The 17,500-nt window shown below is 34.7% G+C and overlaps 1 protein-coding gene across 2 annotated transcripts; it reads left to right on the top strand.

Moving 5' to 3' along the window:
• The first annotated feature begins 5,933 nt into the window (after positions 1–5,933).
• LOC137654684 (uncharacterized) lies at positions 5,934–11,007 on the top strand. Of its 2 annotated transcripts, none has more exons than XR_011046676.1 (2): positions 5,934–10,235; positions 10,372–11,007. XR_011046676.1 is itself a non-coding variant. In XM_068388560.1 (2 exons), the coding sequence occupies exon 2, from the start codon at positions 7,221–7,223 to the stop codon at positions 9,009–9,011; it is 1,791 nt and encodes a 596-aa protein (XP_068244661.1). In that variant the 5' UTR covers positions 5,934–6,315; positions 6,452–7,220; the 3' UTR covers positions 9,012–11,007. The 2 variants fall into 2 exon arrangements, 1 of the variants encoding a protein (XP_068244661.1); XM_068388560.1 differs by having other exon boundaries at positions 5,934–6,315; positions 6,452–11,007.
• The last annotated feature ends 6,493 nt before the right edge of the window (positions 11,008–17,500 follow it).

Here is a 17,500-nt window from a genome sequence, read left to right on the forward strand (position 1 = left end):
AGAAAAGTATTACCAGGAAAGACATTCACATTAAATCTGAAAAGCGGAATACTCAGACATCGTCCGTTTTCCAATTTATGACAAATGCTGTAGACATCAAAGGCAAGTCAAGGATCATTCCGGTTATATTTTTCCTTTTCCCGTACGTCTTTCTCCCTTTTCACTTTTCTTGTAGGACCTGTGATGGGGTCTCAAGTGTAGGACCTCAATGGAAGAAAAGGAGTCTCTCTTGGCAAATACCAGTTTTCTCTCGCCGACCCAAACTGATGTACGAGATATAAAGGTTCCATCACATTATTAGGAAAGTAAATCTACTTTTCTGTTTACCAAACAATGTCTGGCGGATCTAGATTCTAGAATATAGTTGATTACAAGACCAAATTAGTGTTAGGAAAAGAAAACGGTAAAACAAGCATTTGAGAATATATAATAAAGATAAAAATAACAGAACCAATATTGTCTGAAATGAGAATTTGCTTGTGAACAGACTTCCTAAGCGGTTTCACCATCAGAAATACACTATAGAGAATATCTATGCCAAGAAAATAAATCTAAATTTAACTAATATATTATATTTACAATTATATTATATTTTCTATTATATTTACGATTTTTAGGATTAAATTTGGTAACCCATAGAGGTAAAGCGTTACCTTTTATAGTCCATATATTAACAAGTATGCAATTAACTGAATTATGACACCTTGTGCTACTTTCCAAACTACCTGGAAGAGGTCAGACTTTTACCTGCGTAACTTTAAACATGATTTTACACTTCCAATTGAAAGTCAATTGCATAACGCATTTACCTGCTTCAAGTTTCCGGTAATTTTCATATGAATATAAGAATATTAAATTAGATTGGTTTTCATTCACAACTATCCGACGCTCAAAGCTGTGAAGTTATTAACCATACTGCGAGAGAAAACGTCTCAACGGTCGGATAGAAAAATGGGTCAACCTGCTCTCAGCTCTTAAACATTTGTTTACATAAAAGTTCTCTCCCACAGTAATATAGATGAAGTTGTAAAGAATGTTTCACTTTATGTGTTAGTGATATATATATATATATATATATATATATATATATATATATATATATATATATATATATATATATAAGTGTATCTAGAGTGTTTGAGAAAGGATTTGGACTCCATCTCTCCTAATCATTCACAGCGTGCCTAGAAGTTTTTAAAAATTTACATTGGAGAAATGCAGGAAATGATATTAATGGGGAGTACCTTAACAACTTAAGATTTCCAGATGACATAGTTCTGTTTAGTGAATCATTGGAAGAATTGCATGAGATGATAGAAGATTTTAAGAGAAAACAGAAATGTAGGACCGAAAATGATTATGAGTGAAACTAAGATAATATGTAAAACTAAGATTAAGTTCAATGAAAATGTAGAGAGAACACAAATAAGGGTTGTGAATAAAACTCTAGATATTGTTAATGAATACAAGTACTTAGGAAAGACAGTAAGTGTTTTTCCAGGACACAAGACCGAAATCTAAAGAAGGATAAGCATGGAATTGAGAGCTTTTGGTAAACAAAATGAGATTAAGAAACGTAAAATGACACTCTCTCTAAGAAGAAAAGAACTTAATCAGATGGTCCTACCAGTATCACCTTATGCATCAGAAATTTAGAGCCTTACAAAAGCCTTAGAACATAAGGCAGTTAAAACTCATAGAGCTATGGAAAAGATATTGATTGGAATAAAACTAAGAGACAGAAAAAGGGCAACAACTAAAATAGAGGATAATCTGACATGTGAGAAAAAGAAATGGACATGGGCATGATGTATAATGAGAATGACAGAATGGGTTCATAGAAATTGCAAAAGAAGCAGGGGAAGGAAGAGAAGTCGGAGGATTGACGAACTAAGAAAGTTTGCGGGTGAGAACTGGTATGGAAAGACTAAACAGACGCAAATGGTTGGACAGGTCTGAGGACTTTGTTCTGCAGTGGACTAGTAACGGCTTATGCTGATTCTGATGATGATATTGGCCTATTTATATCTATTGTAGGTTTATATTCAATTCTGCGCTTCTTACATAATATAAACTTATCATCCAATACCAAATCATCCACAATTTAGTCCACATCATCGAATTATTTGACATAAAGTTTTAATATCTTATTGATAAATAACAAAATATGATGATCTGTAACCAAAAAAACAGTCTTCAATTACTAACCCCTACTAAGAATAATGTGTCTTGTGCATGAAAAACTTTGATATAATTATTTCACCCACAGGAACCTTGTCTTTGTCATGCAGCACTTCTCTATCAGTTAACAATATTTACTCCACATCCTCCCGGAAAGTAGGTTCCCTCCATAGTGTTTTTTTTTTATTTTTTTTTATTTTTGAGTATACGATAACAAAACTAATTTTCATAAAATATTTGGCTTAGCAATTGCTATACGCTTTTCTCTCGTCTTGACTTTGCTACGTTATTCTTCCTCACTTTTAATAAGGTCCATATATTATCTTACATTCTTGTAAAACATATTGTAGTTTGAGCTTATATGCATGTTTTAAGGTGTGACCACGCATGAAGATTGTTAACCGAATTTTATATCTATATTTATGCATAGGCCATTAAAGAGGAGGAAGAATTAGGTACCCATGTATAACTACGCATGATTAGTCCCATAGATACTGTTATGGATATAAGGGACCCACCCTAAGTCTTGAAGAGATGGGGTTGAGATTTACCAGGAGTTTACTGCCCTTTGTGACTCTCACAGGAAGGAAATTCATTTAACGCTATTTGATAACTTGAAAATGTAATCCCTCTTCACTAAAGTTACCCTAAATTATTATTAAGCCGAATGGTTTTGGTTCTAAAACACAAACATGAAAGCAACACGGCTACCTTCTTACCTAACCTTTACATACTGTAAAGATTCACCCAGTTTTACCCAGTAAGACACCATTTTACAGTAGGGGTTGGCACCGATAGGACTTTGATCTAACTGGCCGAAATGTTTGGAGATTTACTGCTGCTTGCTCGAGCATCAGGTTAAACAAGGTTGAGCTATAATCCAAGGTCTACTTCAACTACAACCATGCTTCAGAAGATTGTCTATTTTCTTCTCTCTGAACATTGGTCACAAGAGTTTCGGTTTACTCAGGAACTAGCCTTGAATTATGAACCCTCCTCTCAATTCTTCCTCGTTGGCATCTCATGTTAGTCCACAATTCTCAAATTTTTCCTCCAGATATCTTTTTTTTTTTATTATAGTGCATAAATCATTCAACTTTATTAGAAAATAATATGGATTGGAATGAATGATAAACATTACGATGGTCCCTTATTTTTAAAAACCGAGCCTACAACAACTAAGAATTTTTGTTCTTTTTATCTACAACTAAGAATTGGTAGAAACAAAAAGTTCACAGTTTGTCCAGTTTCCTCAACCTACAAAGAAAATTTCATCTTGCCCTTTCAAATTGACACAAAGTCCATGTGATATTACATTGGTTTCTTTCTTAAAGAAGAAAGAGTTTGACCCATCGATTCATGCTTAGGAACTCAATTTAACTCTTGGAAACGTGCTATGAAAAACAACCGTTTATACACGCTCTCTCTCTCTCTCTCTCTCTCTCTCTCTCTCTCTCTCTCTCTCTCTCTCTCTCTCTATATATATATATATATATATATATATATATATATACATATATGTATATATATATATATATATATATATATATATATATATATATATATATATATATATAAATATATATATATATATATATATCGTACAGTATATATATTCCTATCTGAGTGGTAATAATTTAATGTGGTGAAAGGGTTTGTGTATCGCCATGTTCAGCAAATCTGTACTAGTCAGGGCCACTTGACAAAAATCTCCCACCATTACCAATCCGCACAGGGAAGCGTGGTGAAGAAAACTGTCAAAACCCCAGATAAGAATTGACACGTCTGAGGCCTTTGTCCTGCAGTGGACTAGAAACGGCTGCATTTTTGTAGATATATATATATATATATATATATATATATATATATATATATATATATATATATATTTATATATGTATACATATACTGTATATATAAATTATATACAGAATATATATATATATATATATATATATATATATATATATATATATATATATATATATATATATATATATATATATATGTATATATATATATCTATATATGTATATATATATATATATATATATATATATATATATATATATATTTATATATATATATATATATATATATATATATATATATATATATATATATATATGTATATTAACTTGTGGTTTCCTACCTATTTTATATAGTCTTACATCTAAATGAACCCTAATGTTTGAAAAACTACAATTCTGTATCCTCCTTATATGATAAATACTTTAAATCTATCATGGTTCCTTTTGAGCATTTGTCTTAAGTATTTCCATTGTAACTCCTCTTCATCATATGCTTTGTATCATCTAACTTTCCTATAAACTTCAGATATAAGTTCACAGCTCTTTAAGATAATTCTAACAACTCAATTATCTTTACTTCTTTCTTTAAATAGGAACGAGTAAGTTTCAACATCCTTTTCCACAAATAAGCGCCGAGAAAATGAAAGTTGACCAATCTGAGATAATCTTGAATCAATTTTCTATTTCTCAATATTGCAATTAATGAATATTCTTTGGAATGTCAGGAGATTTTAATTCCAATCTACCTTGTTTTCTTGATCTTGTTTTCTTTACCTTAGAGGGTATCACATAGAAAGAAAAAATTATCAGAAAACTTGGTAAAGTTTATTGTTGTAAACAGAAAACAGTTGTTGGTAACATCAACAGTTTTAAAGGACTGTATGTCATGATTTATCTCCTCTGTAATTGGAGTTGATGTATCCCATGGTGAAATGAGTATGTAAAATACATAATGTGAATCTAAAATTTCTTTCCTTTTGTTGGACACCCTGTAGTTTGATCTTGCCATTGTGCTTTATACCACAATCTCTCATTCCTGCTGTTCTATACGAATATGTTACACCGATTCTTATAAATATTACTTCTTTTGCTGGATTCGGAACCACACCTATTCTACTCAAGTATGTTACGATGGCATTGTTTAAACAGGAAACATCGTATTATTTTGGATAACTATTCTATTTTTTTTTCAGAACCACCTCCAACACAAAATAAATATGTTTTTTTTTTTATATCAATTTATACAAAAAAAGAAATATTCCATACTTATAAATTGGAAGTCAAATAAATCTATTCCTGACGTGGCATCACTTTCCAAGGTAATACGAATGGCCAAATAATACCAAGAAATAGATGGAAGTTTTATGCAGAACAGGGATATCTGCAAACGATCATTGTGTAATGTATAACTTCTTCTAGTAAAATAATTCATGTGATTCAGGGACCTATGATAGACCTGAAGAGGAAATTTCTCTACATATATCATTGTGTGTATGCAGTTTCACAGCTTTGACCCAAGCAATGAAATCAATCCGAAAGAATGATGTTTTGTAGGTTACCAGGTCAGTGTCTTGGGCGTTGGGCACAACTCCCGTACGAAATTTTTAGCCGTACGTGACTGGGAATTTTTCAGTCATAGCCATTAAATACTGTGATGTAATTGGTAGTGAGTGTGTTGAGTGTTCAGTACGGGTTAAGTACGTGTGACGCACGGGTGCCGCACGGTTCGCAAGTGTCGTGAGATGAATGCGTGGGAAAATTATGGCGTACGGCACATGCGGGAAGAGTACTAAGCATGCACCAAGGACCTGCGTGTAATGCAGGTGATGCACTTCCGGAGTACGAGTCTTAGCGTCCCCTGGTGAGTATAAATACTGTGGAGGATTTATTTTTACTTTATTTTTATTTTTTTGTTTTTGCCAAATCCAGAGAGAGAGAGAGAGAGAGAGAGAGAGAGAGAGAGAGAGAGAGAGAGAGAGAGAGAGAGAGAATTTCATTTGCTTTAGTTTTTCTAGATCGCGCGAGAGTGTGTGTGTGTTTGAGTGTGTGTTTGAGTGTGTGTTTGTGTGTTTGGTTGTGTGTTTGTGTGACTGCGGTGTGCGCCGAAGAGCAAGTGGTAGTTAGAGAATGATCGTTGGGGGGTGAGAAAGACTGTTGGTACAAATGAGATTGTTTGTTTACATTTTTTAGTTAGGTTACGACAGTGGTGAATGTTTCGGAGCGAATGCTTTTTTATTTGACTGCAGCTTAAGGCAGTTGTGTGAGTGCTGGATAACTATTTATATATTTTCGACCAGCGTGGAAGTGTTTTTTGATTTTCAAAGTAAGTACAGTTTTGTTTATCTTTGCTTGTCGTGATTTGAATGATAGGAACAATTTATTATTTATCTTTGATTATAGTGCGATAGTTCAGTTAGCTAGAAGTGTTCGTAAGTGTTTTTCTTTTTTTATTTTGGCAGGCTGCGATTCCTCCTTTGGAGTGACCGAATTTTGAAAGTGGATTTATTGTTGATGACCTGGCCTGTATTAAGATTTTGTTTGTACCGATCATTTGACTGCTCAACTGTTGACGACCTGGCCTGTGTATTTGGATTGATGATGATGATGATGACGATGATGATGATGATGATGATGATGATACTGGCACCTGTGACTCAAGGAGTTGAGGCCGATATGGCATAGAGAGAGAGACTCCTGTTTACCATATAGTGGTAGTTGCCTTGAAAAGACAGTTCGGCTTGTGTGTGGCGTCAGTGCTGGTGTCGCAATATTTATAAACATATATTTTGAGTTGGTGTGCGGTTTAGATTTAAGTTTGTTAGGGTTTTTTGCGTTTATTTGGATGGGGTTTATGGTATATATAGTGTAAAGTTTTTGATGCTGGTGATTCTAGTTTAAAGTGTTAAGTTTTGATTAGTTTAAAGTTTTTTTTGGATGGTTTGGTTTGATTTATTATAGTTTGTAAGAAATATATAGTTTTAAGGTCATGTTTTTGTTTTGTTTTTGTCCTTTTGTCCAAGAGTCCCGCTGCTGATAACGTAAGGGGAAAGGTTGTATTGAGGAGACATTGGTCTGTTTAGAGTGATTCAAGGGTGTGGGGGTTGTTTTTGCAACATCCCGCCACATTATTTTGGCGCCCGAACAGGGACTGCTGAGGTGGGATAGAAGCTGGACTGTTGGACGAAGGACGGAATTAGGTTAAGAATTTAGGATTAAGGTTGATGAAAAATGGAAGAGCAGAACAAGTTACTGAAGGAGGAATTGCGGCTGAGTAAGGAGCGTGAGGAGAGGTTGCTAATAGAGAATGAGAGGTTGAACTGGGAGAATGCGGCGATGCAGAAGGAGCTTAGGGAGTTAAAGGGGACAGTAGAGAGAGTGGAAGAATGTGTTGAGATGAGGATGCGAGAGAATGAAGAACGAATGGAGAAACGAATGGAAGATATGATGGGGCAAGTCATGGGGATGATGAAAACTATAATGGGTGAAGGTGCAGTCGGAGGAGTGTCCTCCGCTTCGGGTAATGGGTTGGTAGTGAAAGAGAAGGTTAAGGTAGGTGATAATGGGAAAGGAAGTGATAGTGATAGTAGTAATAGTGATGGTGATATTGAAGATAAGGGAATTAGGCATAGTAAGGATGAACAGAAAGGGGAGAGGAAAGATGAAAGGAAAGGTAAAAGTGATGTGAAGAAAGGGAAGAAAAAGTATCAGGCTGATAGCAAGGACGATCGTGAATGGGTGAAAGTGGTAAGTAAGAAAAAGGGTAAGAAAGGAATGGTTAAGGATAGGAATTTAAGTGTGGAAGTGGATTCATTATATTCGAATGAGGAAGAAGGTAACAAGGGAGTAGACAGTGATGATAGCAGTGAGAATGAACGTGATGTGTGTAAGACTGTGTTTATGAGAGAGGTACCTCGGTGTGAAAGGTTCAATGAGCATAGCAGTAGGGATGTATATGATTTTTTCAAGGAGTATGAGAGGTATTGTCAGGATAAGTATGGTGATAGTAAAAGAGTTTGGGCTAGGGAGTTAGGAGAATATTTGACTGGGTATTTGTTGACGATGTATGGAGTGATAATGAGTGTAGGGGACGTTGATTATGAAAGTGTGAAAATGAGAATAATTGAGCAGGTAATACGTATGAAAGGGAGTGTTAAGTATAAGCGTAAGAATGATTTTGATGAAGCACGGATGAATGCAGGAGAAGCGATATCGATGTACGTATGTAGGCTGGAAACGTTAGCTAGGAAGAAGTATGGGGATGAAGGCATAAATGAGAATAAGGAGTTAATGAGGAAGTTTTTGGCAACAGTACCTGAGAATGTGTGTGAATTTATTAATTTGAAACGCAAAGAGAAAATGAGGTGGACGCAAGAGAGATTGACATGGGATGATATACTAGAGATAGTTGAGGATTATGAGTTAGATAGGTGCATGAAAGAAAGTAAATCTGTGAGTGTAAGAACTGGAATGGAAGAAAGTGTAATAGAATTTGGTAGTTATAAGGACGCAATTTTGAGAGGACCAATGAGGGTAGCTGATAATGTAGTAGATAGGAGTGTTTGGGCGAGTAATGTGGGAATACCTGTAAGGACAAATGAAGGATTTAGGCAGGGTAATTGGCGCAATAGGGATAGGAGTGTTAGTGCGCATCGAGGTATGTCAGATAGTCGTGTCCGTAATGAAAAGTGTTATAGGTGTGGAAAGGAAGGTCATAAGAAGAATGAATGTAGATGGGCATTAGGAGCATGTTTCGGGTGTGGAGAGACAGGGCATCGTATTAGCGACTGTAAGAAAGAGAAAGTGATTAAGTGTTATCGGTGTGGTATGACTGGGCACGTAGCAAGTGGATGTAGGAGTAATCGTATGAATGTGATTTGTGGTAATTGTGGTAAGGATGGTCATTATGCTAGAATGTGCAAGGAGCCGCGGGGTAAGTGTACTGAATGTGGTGCAGATGGGCATGTAGCTAGGGTATGTAGGAAGAAGGGAATAAGTCAGCCAGGATGTTCGGGAAACTAGAGTGTGAGAGGGTTCAGCTGGGTGAGTCCTCCTGTGTATGTGGAAGGAATAGGATCAATGTTTGTGAGAATGGGATGAATAATTGGTTGGAAATGAGAAAGTATGAATCTAGTATGCATGAGAAGTTAGGGCTGGAAAATAAACAATTAGTGTTAGTTGAATATAGGAAAAAGAGGCGTTTGAAAGTTTTACGTAAGGATGAAAAAAGGGAAAATTTTATAAGTAAAAGTGAGACTAGAAATAAGTATGACAAGGGTGTAAATGTGCAAGTGTGTATGGAAGATAAATGTGTTAATACAGATGAATCATGGCTGAGTATGAATGATACCTATAGTGTGTGTGGCTTTTCCTTAGGTGATGTAAAAGAAAGGATGACGAATGCGAGAGTGAGAGATAGGAGAATGATTAGTAGTATGAATGAATCTTTTACTAAAGTTGAGAATGTTTTTGATGAAATGGATGAACTGTTTACGGAAATGAGTGTAATTATAGGGCCAGATGAGAACGAGGTAGATATGATTGTACATGATATATTAGATGATAGGGATTTAGATAGGAATAGTGTTAATGTAGCTAATGATTGTGATAAGGAAGAAGTGAATGAGAGAGTATATGGAGGCCCAGTTACTCGGAGTAGAGGTCCCGTTCCCGACTGCGACTGGGTTATGAAAAAAATAATGTAAGTGTTGTGTGAGAAGGATTTGGCAAAGTAAGGGGGGAGGAATGTGGAGGATTTATTTTTACTTTATTTTTATTTTTTTGTTTTTGCCAAATCCAGAAAGAGAGAGAGAGAGAGAGAGAGAGAGAGAGAGAGAGAGAGAGAGAGAGAGAGAGAGAGAGAGAGAGAGAGAGAGAATTTCATTTGCTTTAGTTTTTCTAGATCGCGCGAGAGTGTGTGTGTGTTTGAGTGTGTGTTTGAGTGTGTGTTTGAGTGTGTGTTTGAGTGTGTGTTTGAGTGTGTGTTTGTGTGTTTGGTTGTGTGTTTGTGTGACTGCGGTGTGCGCCGAAGAGCAAGTGGTAGTTAGAGAATGATCGTTGGGGGGTGAGAAAGACTGTTGGTACAAATGAGATTGTTTGTTTACATTTTTTAGTTAGGTTACGACAGTGGTGAATGTTTCGGAGCGAATGCTTTTTTATTTGACTGCAGCTTAAGGCAGTTGTGTGAGTGCTGGATAACTATTTATATATTTTCGACCAGCGTGGAAGTGTTTTTTGATTTTCAAAGTAAGTACAGTTTTGTTTATCTTTGCTTGTCGTGATTTGAATGATAGGAACAATTTATTATTTATCTTTGATTATAGTGCGATAGTTCAGTTAGCTAGAAGTGTTCGTAAGTGTTTTTCTTTTTTTATTTTGGCAGGCTGCGATTCCTCCTTTGGAGTGACCGAATTTTGAAAGTGGATTTATTGTTGATGACCTGGCCTGTATTAAGATTTTGTTTGTACCGATCATTTGACTGCTCAACTGTTGACGACCTGGCCTGTGTATTTGGATTGATGATGATGATGATGACGATGATGATGATGATGATGATGATGATACTGGCACCTGTGACTCAAGGAGTTGAGGCCGATATGGCATAGAGAGAGAGACTCCTGTTTACCATATAGTGGTAGTTGCCTTGAAAAGACAGTTCGGCTTGTGTGTGGCGTCAGTGCTGGTGTCGCAATATTTATAAACATATATTTTGAGTTGGTGTGCGGTTTAGATTTAAGTTTGTTAGGGTTTTTTGCGTTTATTTGGATGGGGTTTATGGTATATATAGTGTAAAGTTTTTGATGCTGGTGATTCTAGTTTAAAGTGTTAAGTTTTGATTAGTTTAAAGTTTTTTTTGGATGGTTTGGTTTGATTTATTATAGTTTGTAAGAAATATATAGTTTTAAGGTCATGTTTTTGTTTTGTTTTTGTCCTTTTGTCCAAGAGTCCCGCTGCTGATAACGTAAGGGGAAAGGTTGTATTGAGGAGACATTGGTCTGTTTAGAGTGATTCAAGGGTGTGGGGGTTGTTTTTGCAACATCCCGCCACAATACCACCGTGCTATGCCCGCGCTCCACACTCAAGGGTTGCAAGTTCTACAGCGTGGATATCCATATATATATATATATATATATATATATATATATATATATATATATATATATATATATATATATATATATATATGTGTGTGTATATATATATATATATATATATATATATATATATATATATATATATATATATATATATATATGTATATGCATATATATAATATATATATATATGCATATATATACATACAGTATATATATATATATATATATATATATATATATATATATATATATATATATATATATATATATATATATATATATATATATATATATATATATATATATATATATATATATATAACACTCAAATAATCACGGACAAGAAAGCTGATTACTGTCTTTGTACAAAATTGGGGATCCGGAGAGATAGTAATTAAGAATACAGAGAGAGAGAGAGAGAGAGAGAGAGAGAGAGAGAGAGAGACTACCTACTTGGCAAAGGGATGTACATCAGAATGATGATGTACTTGCTACAGCAGAATATATATCTTGAAAAATCATGTAAATATCGTGCATTAGTACTAACGTCATCCGGTCATTGTACTACACACCTACTTTTGCCGCAATTGCATCGTACGGTGCACGTATGGACCACGTACTTCTTTTAATTCCGTACGACAAACGTGCGTGGATCGTACTTGTGACGCCAGTTACACGCAAATTACACGCACGACCAATCTGCGGAGATCACGCCACAGAAAATATTACGGCACGTAGGTTGCACGTAAATCACACGCACGGATTAGCTGCGTCAGACGTGCATCCTGTCTGCGACTACAAATTTTCTTGACAGCTGCAGAACATTTTAGTGCAGCTAGTGAAGATTCTGCGTCTGGTATACGGCGGGCTACGAGGCCAAAGACTGATGCGAGCCCCTTGCGTCACACCCACGATTTCACACCAATTTCGCCCGTATACCCCCCGTAGCTGGTAGTACGGCCAGTTGTGCCCAACGCCTTAAGCAGACTATTGCAAATGGAAAAATAGATGTCATTAACAAAGGAATGCCCTTTTCCGTGCAGATTATTCAGTTTACCGTTGCATATGTCGAACAATTTCGTTTGGTGATGGAAATTAATCATTGCCGTGTACATGGGACGCTAAATGTAATAAAGGTATTAATTCAATAATCCTTTATATTCATATGACTTGACATTTTAATGAAATTCCCGTTTTAAACGATAGTAGTAGTAATAGTAGTATTAGTAGTAGTAGTAGCCATTATAGTGAAATCGCACCCATTGCTACTAGTAGGAGGGAGAAGGCTTATAAAACACCCATAAATAATATATAATAAATATTGATACTATTACCTGCGAGACTCCTAGAGCTGAGTACTTTTTTCGATACAGAGCGCTTGATGCGTATGTCCCTTGGAATAGGTAGCGAGGCTCTGCTACAATAGAAATAAAAATGTCAAAGACTCTGCGGGAAATTATATGGAACAGTAATAAAAGCCCCAGGGAGCTTATTTACCTTACTGTCATCTCACCAACGCTGGGAAGAGTGTCCTTTTAGACAGATGTTTCAGAGAGGGGAACCGGAGACAGTTTGAGAGGGCCAGAGAGAAAGAGAAAGAGAAAGACCTAAGAGTTCTCAATACTTGAGAATGGGATAGATTTCTACAAGTAGAATTTTCAAGTTTTAATTTTCTGTTACTACTTCGGTAGATCAAAAACCGTAAAGTTTTAAAAACCTTGTTACAATATTTACGATGGCTATAATGTTAGTTAAAAAAGATTTCTTTGCCGAAGTCTTATCCCGTATACTTTATAGTTCACTGGATGTCGGTGGCCTTATTAGTTATTGTTTCTGCACTAGAGTTTTCCTTTTTCCCAGAGATGACTAAAGAATCTTTAAATAGAAATTTATATATTCCATAATTGCTTAATCTGTATCATTGAATATTACATTTCTTTCGCAGCTTGTGTACATCTTATCTTAAGAACCAATGACTTTTGAATAAGATATTTAAAGGACCTAGATAAATAATTCTACGAAAAAACAGCTCAAGAAGTCCTGTTAATGGGGATTATATAATGGTCCTACATTGCTTTATTCTGTTCATATCGATCATTACTTATTAGGATATCTTTGCTATCGTTATAGCTGAAAAAAAGAATACATTTCGACTTACAGCCAAACAATAAAAAATAATGGAAATCTTTTCGCAGACTTGTATAATTGTTGGAGAAAAAACGTTTCGTTTAAAACTTATAACAATGACACTGATTAACACTTGTCTGCGTCTCATTATTTCTACTTCTTAGTAATACAGGCGTTTATGTTAAAGCAATACAAACCGAATTACATATCCTAAATAATATGGATTATTATACGACGATGGCTCCCGGGTCTGGGCACCAAAAAATATATCATACTATAGCTCGTGACTGGGAACCAAACATATAATATTATATATATTACGGATGACAAGCTAAACAGCCTCTCTAGTTCCAAACCCACCTGTTTGCTTTTACATTTAATCTGCTACACTTGGAAACATTAATACCCGAACTCTGAGACTGTTAAATAAATCCCAGACAGTAATATATAAAACACTGATTATCCATAGGTCTCTTCAGTACACTAAAAAAAAACTGGGTAATTATTCTTAAGAATTATTTGAAACTATTACTTACTACGATTCTTAAACAGGATATGAGCGAATACTATTTTAAACGATGTTGATTGGAATAGTACACTCTTTACAAAAATAAATATATTCTATACAAATTACAACACTTTGGAAGAATTTACATAGATCACTCGAAATATTAAGTCTGAACAAAACTTAGATTAAGACAAAATTGTTACGATCTGAAAATTTTAAGATCACCTGAAATGAAAGCTAAACCTGAATACGACCTTATACTAAGACAGAAGGAATAATACAATGAAAATTATATAATTACTGGTTTCTCTTGAAATTAAAACTGAATATAAATATTTAAGTTTGATATTTATGGATATAGATAACCAGATCACGATGAAAAATCTTTTCTCGTTATTACAGGGCCATTTGCAAAACTTTACATAATGCCAACACTCACCACAACACTATGGATTTAAAGTCACCTGCCAAATTTACAACAACGTTTTAACTCCCACCACACAATATATGCTTGGGCACATAATCACTTTGAAAAGGACACACTATAGGTATTGAAATCTTTTAAAACAATACTTTGAGCTGAGAGAGAGGGGAAATGGCAATGACTTAAGGATGGGATTCTCTATCTATCTATGACACGATGGGGTTACTGCATATCTGAAACTTAGCTACTTTCAGATTGTTCCAAACAGTTTTGGAAGCGTTGGGGGTTGTCCTAAGGCATCAGAGTTACCAAGTAGATAAAAATGTCAAGAGGCAAATCCTGGGTTTTAAGGCAACTCTCAGATGCATAACAACGCACCTGCGCAATGACTCTCCCCGCTATCTCCGGCCACCTTTTGTCCTCAAAATAAAAACAAATGAGATCTATCACTAGTTTTTTTTGGAAAATTTCAAAGTACATGGTACCCAAAACAATTGAGTATTTTTTCTCAAACATAATGCAATACCTCATAAAAATATAAAAGAACATTACATAAGCCCTTGCTCATATTTCATATGGTCACATAACACTCTCAGACAGATTAGGTAAGACTTTGTAGCAAAAATACAGGAAATAAAAAGTAATTCTTAAAAATAACGTAAATAAACATACACTAACTTGAATAAAGAATACAATGAAATTAACAACAAAGGTCTTATGTAATATACATTATATACTTAAATATACATGAGAGGAACTCATTTTACGGACTGGCTATTCATCTCTTCAATGCGCAAATCAAATATAAAATAAAATCATGAATAAGCTACTGAATTTACTCTACACTAGACCAGCTTCGTAAGATAGCTACCCCCAAAAACGATTGTTTATTCCGAGCCTGAATCCATCGATTCAGCTCAAGATAAATAATCTGCATCCACGTTATCTTTACCTGATATATGCTTTACATTAATACAATACGATTGCAAACATAATGACTGCCTAGTTAACCTTTGATTATTATTTTTCATCTTATTCACAAAAGTTAAAGGATTATGATCCGAATGCACTGTAATATCTTCCTTTTGTGGTCGATTCACATAGACCTCGGACTTGTTTATCGCTGTGACTAACGCTAGTAGTTCCTTTTCAATTGTCGAGTAGGCTCGCTGATGTTTCTTCAGCTTCAACGGCATATAACAAAAAGAGGAAAGAATTCTTTCCACGTCTTGTTGCAATAAGACAGCTCCAATCCCGTTATATGATGCATCCACTTAGATAAGGAATTTATTGTTGAACTCAGGTTCTTGCAGTATCGGTTTCGAAGTTAATATGGCCTTTATCCTGTCGAAGGATTCTTGGCACTCGCTGATCCATACAAATTTTTGCTTGCGGCTAGTCAAATCCGTCAAGAGAGCAACTACAGCCGAAGAGTTTGGGCAAAAACGTCGGTAGAATCCTGCCATCCCTAAAAAGCATTGTAATTGCTTCCTTGTTGTGGGGGGTGATGCTTTCCTTATTCCCTTAACGTTGTTGACTACCCGGGTAATAAGTCCTCTTCCTACTTCAAATCATAAGTAGCGAACGGTAGCTTTTCAAAATTCGCTCTCAGTCAGGTTAATGTTCTTCCCAGGTCGATGAATGTACCACAATATCATCAAGATATATGCCTACTCCTTCTATCGAACCTAGAAAGTTATCCATCACACGTTGAAAAGTAGCGGGGGCGTTCATTAGACTAAATCGCATGACAGTGTATTGATATAACCCAAAAGCTGATAACAATTTTGCGTTTTCATCCAAAGGAATTTGATAATAACCTTTTAAGAAGTCGATCTTGGAGACGAACCTCGCTTGTCTGATATTGTCTAGTCTGAACAAAACTTAGATTAAGACAAAAATGTTACGATCTGAAAATTATAAGATCACTTGACATGAAAACTAAATCTAAATACAACTTTAGAGTAAGACAAGAGGAATAATACAATGAAAATTATATAATTACTGGTTTTACTTGAAATTAAAGCTGAATACATATATTTAAGTTTGATACTTAATAAAAATAGATAATCAGATCACGATACAATATCTTTTCTCGTTATTACTGGGCCATTTACAAAAACTTTACAGAATGCCAACAATTACCACTACACCATGAATTTAAAGTCACCTGCCAAATTTACAACAACGTTTTAACTGACTACACACGATATTACTCCATACAAAAACTGATGGTCCCTTCTACTCTACCCTAATACCTATTTACCACTCCAAGAACGGCAAATATAAACGGAAACACAAATATGTTAACCGTGCATCATCTTTTTATTTTACTTATTTTTCTTTTTTAATTCATCTTGTATGCTTGCTATTTCTTTTAAGTATACTAATACTACACAGTTTTGGCAAAAGGAATGTGATTTCAATACATTTTAATTCGTTCTCGATTGAGGCAACTTCATTCGATTAGTGTGTTATACAATAGAAATAAACAAGAGAATCAAACAATCGGAGCATTAAAGTTATTACCTTAAAATCATGTACAGTTACGTACATTTACTTTATGATGTTCTTCGTAATTTTCATAAGACTGATGGTAAAGGTTATATACAACGATACAGATAAGAGATTGCAAAAGTTATAATTTTCTAATTGCAAGAAGGTTGCTTTGTGTTAATTATCTCTAATAAGAGTGAAGAATTACAATTCGAATATGAAAATAGCAAAATATAATAGCTGCTTTTGAACATAATTAATGAATGATTATCATAAATGCACTATATCTATTAAGAAACAAATAGCGGTATTTAATAACGTATTTTCTAGACGTGAAAAGTCAATTATTTATCCACCCTCAAACATAAACGATGATAATACTACCGATGAACGATTTTCAAGGAATTAAAGATCTCTGTTTATTTTGATAAAAGCTGCAAAGCGGCATTGAGGAGACATGAACCTGATTGGAAAGAAGAAAGGTCCAGCGCAGTCTGTTGTCATTTCCATTGAGGATTTTAATCTCAAGGGAAATGAGCCCCAGTCTTTTAGACTTTCCATTCATAACCTTCCACTATTTTCTTCTTCCTTATTTCTGGAGGAAAAAGTCCTTGGTTATTTATAGGAAAAATGGAAGAAGGGGAATGCTCTTCCCTTGTGATACGTTATTAACCGCATTCTCTTCCTTCCATTCTTCCGAAATTCCCTGCAATGTATATATATATATATATATATATATATATATATATATATATATATATATATATATATATATATATACATATATATATATATACTGTATATATATACATACATATGTTCTATCTAAATATCACTAACTCCAAAAACGTTTTAATAG

Source organism: Palaemon carinicauda, chromosome 15, assembly GCF_036898095.1.
Source record: "Palaemon carinicauda isolate YSFRI2023 chromosome 15, ASM3689809v2, whole genome shotgun sequence".
Taxonomy (NCBI): Eukaryota; Metazoa; Arthropoda; class Malacostraca; order Decapoda; family Palaemonidae; genus Palaemon; species Palaemon carinicauda.